Source organism: Nicotiana tabacum, chromosome 20 (genome assembly GCF_000715075.1).
Source record: "Nicotiana tabacum cultivar K326 chromosome 20, ASM71507v2, whole genome shotgun sequence".
NCBI lineage: Eukaryota > Viridiplantae > Streptophyta > Magnoliopsida > Solanales > Solanaceae > Nicotiana > Nicotiana tabacum.
In genome coordinates, this window is record NC_134099.1 from 108202786 (window position 1) to 108207988 (window position 5203).

The 5203-nt window shown below is 33.7% G+C and overlaps 1 protein-coding gene across 1 annotated transcript; it reads left to right on the forward strand.

Moving 5' to 3' along the window:
• The first annotated feature begins 3568 nt into the window (after positions 1 to 3568).
• On the forward strand, positions 3569 to 4798 carry LOC107760191 (uncharacterized). Its single transcript, XM_016578210.1, has 4 exons — positions 3569 to 3592; positions 3705 to 4011; positions 4141 to 4255; positions 4348 to 4798. The coding sequence occupies exons 1-4, from the start codon at positions 3569 to 3571 to the stop codon at positions 4796 to 4798; spliced, it is 897 nt and encodes a 298-aa protein (XP_016433696.1).
• The last annotated feature ends 405 nt before the right edge of the window (positions 4799 to 5203 follow it).

Here is a 5203-nt window from a genome sequence, read left to right on the forward strand (position 1 = left end):
ATGGAGTACGAAACATTGATATCGTTGTTATGCAAAAAAATGAGTGTGAGAAAACGTTCAGTGATACTCAAAGTAATCGGAAGATATCTGTATTCCGTTACGCCGCAAGGGGTTGCTTTTTACTCAGAGTTTAACATCGATGATGATGACACTTTGAGTGATTTCTTGAGGACTCCGGACGAATGCCGGGAATTTCTTGTAATCACAATGTTGGAGATGTACGTGAAGGTCGAAGACGTTCCAAAAAATGAGGTTGTGCGTAGTAGAGATAACCCCCAGTCATCGGGTGGTTATTCTGGATTAGTTTTTGCCGGACATGTTCCAGATGAAAGATTTTTTCTTGATTTAAATTTATCACCGTCGGCGAATGAGCAGCGAGAAAATAATTTATACTCTGCTTTCCATAATTCACAAGAAGAGTGGTAAACTTCAATTTTCATTTGTGTTAATTATGTATATTTTTGCGTATTGAATTAATTTTAACGCTCATTTATTTAATAGGGGGTACCGGCCGGATATGAATTTTACAAGTGGCCCATCCGGTAGTCATCACCTCCCCCCCCCATATATGCTCGGATCTATGCTGGGGCTGTAGGGGTAGTAGCTCCGACGTCCGAGGGCCGGGATGTATAGGTGCATCCATGTCGTCAACTGCAAATTCATAATTTTTAATAACTATCATTAAAATTTATGTGTGTTTTTTATAATTTAAATTCATATTTTTTAACAACTTAATTGTAAAAATTATATATATACTTATGGGTTTCGTGCTAGCTTTTCTGAGGCCCGGTGGTACCAAACTATCATTAATAATTTTATGTTTTTTTTAATAATTTTTATTCATATTTTTTAATAATTTAATTGTAAAAATATATATATATATATATATATATATATATATATATATATATATATATATATATATATATATATATATATATATATATATATATATATATATATAATTTTTATAATTATGGGTTTCGTGCTAGATTTTCTGAAGCTCAGTGGTACCAAACTATCATTAATAATTTTATGTTTTTTTAATAATTTTTATTCATATTTATTTAATAACTAAATTGTAAAAATAATATATATATATATATATATAATTGTAAGAATTATATATATATAATTATGGGTTTCGTGCTAGAATATAAGATAATTAAATAATTACTACACAATACTACGCTACAAGGCTCTACATTTTACTACGCTAAAAGGGTCTACGTTTTACTACGCTAAAAAGGTCTACGTTTTACTACGCTAAAAAATAATCTAAACTAAACGGCATAAAAACACATAAATATACATGAGGATATTAACAAACACAATTTTTAGACTAATTTACATATTTTTATACAACACTAAAATTAAATCCGGATAAAATTTAACATGCTAGTTTCGGAAAAAATAAACACAAACCGAAATAGAGCACGTACAAATCAAGTAATATGCATTGTTATAAAAGTTTCAACTTAAAATAAATCGAAATACTTCGATTTATAATTTTCGAAATGTAGATAGATCGAAATTTTGACTCCGGAAGAGTGAATCCACAATAACACGAAGCTCTACTCGACAGTGGGACCACAAATATTAAACTTTTATGTGACGGGGGGACCCAATTTTTTTTTTAAAAAAAATGGGGGCAGAATCGGTGGTGGTGGTGGTGGTGGTGGGGGACCAGAAATGAAAATGAGTGAGATGGAACGAAGAAGAAGAAGATGGAGGATTTGTATTAAGGGGTATAGCGCCACTATTAATGGCGCTATATGTTCAGGTAATAAGGCGTATAGCTCCACTATTAATGACGCTATGTAAGGTTTGTCAGTATAACGCCACTAATAGTGGCGCTATACAGTAACGGTACAGTTAAAGTTACTGTATAGCGCTCACTATTAGTAGCGTTATATATAGTTTGGTAACTTTTTTTTATACTTATTTGAGTATTTTGAGTAAAAATAAACCACATTTTGTTTCCGCACTCTCAAGTTAGTTTAGATTCAGCAACTGCGTAGAGATGTATATAACCTGTCTTTGATTTGCAAATGACATCATTGAAAACAACACCAATGTAAGCTTTTCGCGACACCCGTATAAGATAAATGTCGGAAGTGATCCCTTCTGTATTATGAGCGCTGCTACTAATTAAATATAAATTTATATATGGTGTTGCAAAAATATAATTTAATATGTTGATTCAAACTTACAAAGCTTTGACTAACTTGATTTGTGTAACTCAAGTCAAAATTAACAAGCAGAGGTTTTCTCGTGTCTCTTTAGTCATGGCGGATGCAGCAGTTGGATTCATCTGAATCCAGTACTTTCGACGCGAAACATAAATTTATGTTTATAATTCACTAAAACTACAATAAATCGTAGATATAAATCCATAACTTTAAAAATACAATGAGTTTAATACTAAAAACCTTAAAATTAAAGTTAAAACCATAAAATCTAAATCCCGGATTCGCCTTTGTATTTAGTTGCAAAACCTGTTGCGTAAATGAAATTTATAAGGATTAATACTCCAGTCCCACGTCATAAAAGGGTGCTGACTTTTCTTCTTTGTTTTTCTTTCTCTCTTTGTTTTTTTTTATTTAAACTTTTTGGAGAAAGCAACAATGCAATTGCATGCTAGGTCACGACACAAATTTACTCCTACTTAATTCCATATTGTGTTTCCTCTTCTCAATATGTGGAGGGCAACTCAAACACTACGTCTATTGATTTCTAGTGGAAGCACATAATGACATTACTTCACCTTCCACCAATAGGTATTATTATTATTATTGCCTTGTGATCGAATTCGATACATGTGGTTATTTGTTTGATACATGAGGAGATAAAATCCAAAAGATAATTATTAGGGTATAGTAGATTGACCTGCAGTGAGAAACTCATCCTTTCCTTCTCCAATTTTGTACGATATAAAATATTTTTACAAAAATTAATTAGTACTCTGTGAAATTATTTTCTTAAATTTGCATCCTGAAATTGCAGAAATATTGTGCAAAGAAAAACAATTTATATCGGATAATGGACACAAATGGCACCTCACTCGTGTATTTAATGGAATTTTCTCTTTCTGATTACATGATTTTAATGAAGTGCAGAATTTTCAATTTGACATTCGTTGGGCTTCTCTTGGAGTTCTAACTATTGAGCTATGTATTTATATGTTTTCAGTTCATTTAGTGTTGTTAGCTTAGCTGTCAATTAGTTAGTTTGTTACATGTATTGAGTGGAGGACCCACGTATATGTGTGTATATGTGTGTATATATATATTGCACAGTTCATTTCTAAATTGTCTCCTTTCATATTCTTCTCTCTCTCGAAGCTTCTAGGTTCCACCATGGGAGCTCAAGTCTAAGCTCGAGGTTTTGTGTGTTTTCTTCTACTTAACATGGTATCAGAGCTTTGCTCAATCAGATCCTACTTCTCGATTCCTGTTGAATCATAAATTTCATCAAAAAATCGGGAGTTTCGAATTTGCCCTAGTTTTTCAATTTTGACTATTTCTCTTCTCCCAAATTGATTCTCGCATGGCTATTCTCGATCAAAATGACGATTCCGGCATCGCCTCAGGTACTTCTATTTCTACCATCATTTCTGAGCCCAACATCGATCCGAATTGCCCTTTTTACGTGCACCCGTCAAACAATCCTGGTGTAATATTGGTAACGACTCCTTTCAACAGTATCGGTTTTCGATCTTGGAGAAAAAGTGTCCTACGTGCTCTTTCAGTGAAGAACAAGTTAGACTTCATCATGGTGAGTGCAAACGTCCAGAACCAGATTCCCTGTCTCTTCGTCAATGGATGTGTTGTGACGACATAGTTACTTCGTGGATCTCAAATTCCCTTGCTAAGGATATCGCAGACATTATAGAATATGCCAATGATGCAACAGAATTATGGACAGAGTTAGAAGATCGCTATAACCAAACCAATGGAACCAAACTATACAAAATTCAGAAGGAAATTAACGACTTGTCTCAAGGAGTATGTTTGGTATAACAAAGGTTGACATTATGTTTGAATTGAAGAGTGTGGAAGGAAAGAGATTGCAAAAGAGGCAAATGATTTACATCAGTTTTGTGCTTAGAATGGACCATTTTTCATACTGGCGATACAGGTTATTACACAAAGATGAAAAAGCTGTGGGAAGAACTAAATAATTTAAGTGCCAAATCTCAGTATAGCTGCCAATACATCTGTGGAGCCAAAGAGTCTATGCACAAGGTTGAACAGTACAGGCGTCTGATTTAATTTTTAATGGGACTGAATGAGGTGTATACGATTATGCGAGGTAGTATTCTAATGATGAATCTGTTACTATCAGTGGCTCAAGCATTTTCTCTACTGATCCAAGAGGAAAACATAGGGAAGTCAGACCAAATAATTTGCTTATGATGGAATCTGTATCTATGAATGTCTTTACTCCTAGGAACATCAACTTACATATAGTGGAATCTACTTCTTTGAATGCCACTGCACCTAGAAATGATAACTTCAAAACCAACTATTCAACTGGGAATTATCCAAATAGAAGGCCTCGTCCATTCTGCGACTACTGCAAGCGTCCAGGTCACACCAAAGATAAGTGCTTTAAGTTGCATGGTTATTCTCAAAACAACAACTTCAGTCCTAAGTTTAATAAGGACAAGAGGATTTCAGCTAATGTGAATGGTGCACCAGTTGAATCTATGCCCGCCAAGAATGATGGGACAACTTCTCAAGGGTGCAGTGACAGCAACAACATGAATTCCCCTCTCAATTTGACTAAGGAATAATATGGACAGTTGTTCAATCTACTCAATCACTATAATATTTTTGGCCTATAGCCACACTAATTATAGACAACACTCGAAAAGTGTTGCCAAAAGTAGCTATAGATGAGCTTATAAAGTGTGGTCTTTGACTAGAGTCTTTAGCCACGTTTTTAAAGGCCACACTTAAAAAGCGTGCTCTTATAATATAAAGACAACACTTATTAAGTGTTGCCAATTTACAAATTATTTGGCAACGCTTATTAATTATAATTCAACATTTTTGAAGCGTTGTTATATTCTAATACCAAATTTAACACTTTATAAGTGTAACCTAAAAATTTGTTATAAAATATTTCTCTTAAAATTTCCCCCCAAATACACAGGTAACGAAAATATTTCCCTCCTCCCCACCCAATACTCAAAAGG

What these genes read in the sequence shown, in the direction of transcription:
- LOC107760191 (XM_016578210.1), top strand. Translation starts at nt 3,569, where the DNA reads ATGACGATTCCGGCATCGCCTCAG. An exon ending in CGATTCCGGCATCGCCTCAG is followed by an intron (nt 3,593 to 3,704) that starts GTACTTCTATTT and finishes TCCTTTCAACAG; the next exon opens with TATCGGTTTTCGATCTTGGA. An exon ending in TCTATGCACAAGGTTGAACA is followed by an intron (nt 4,256 to 4,347) that starts GTACAGGCGTCT and finishes TGTTACTATCAG; the next exon opens with TGGCTCAAGCATTTTCTCTA.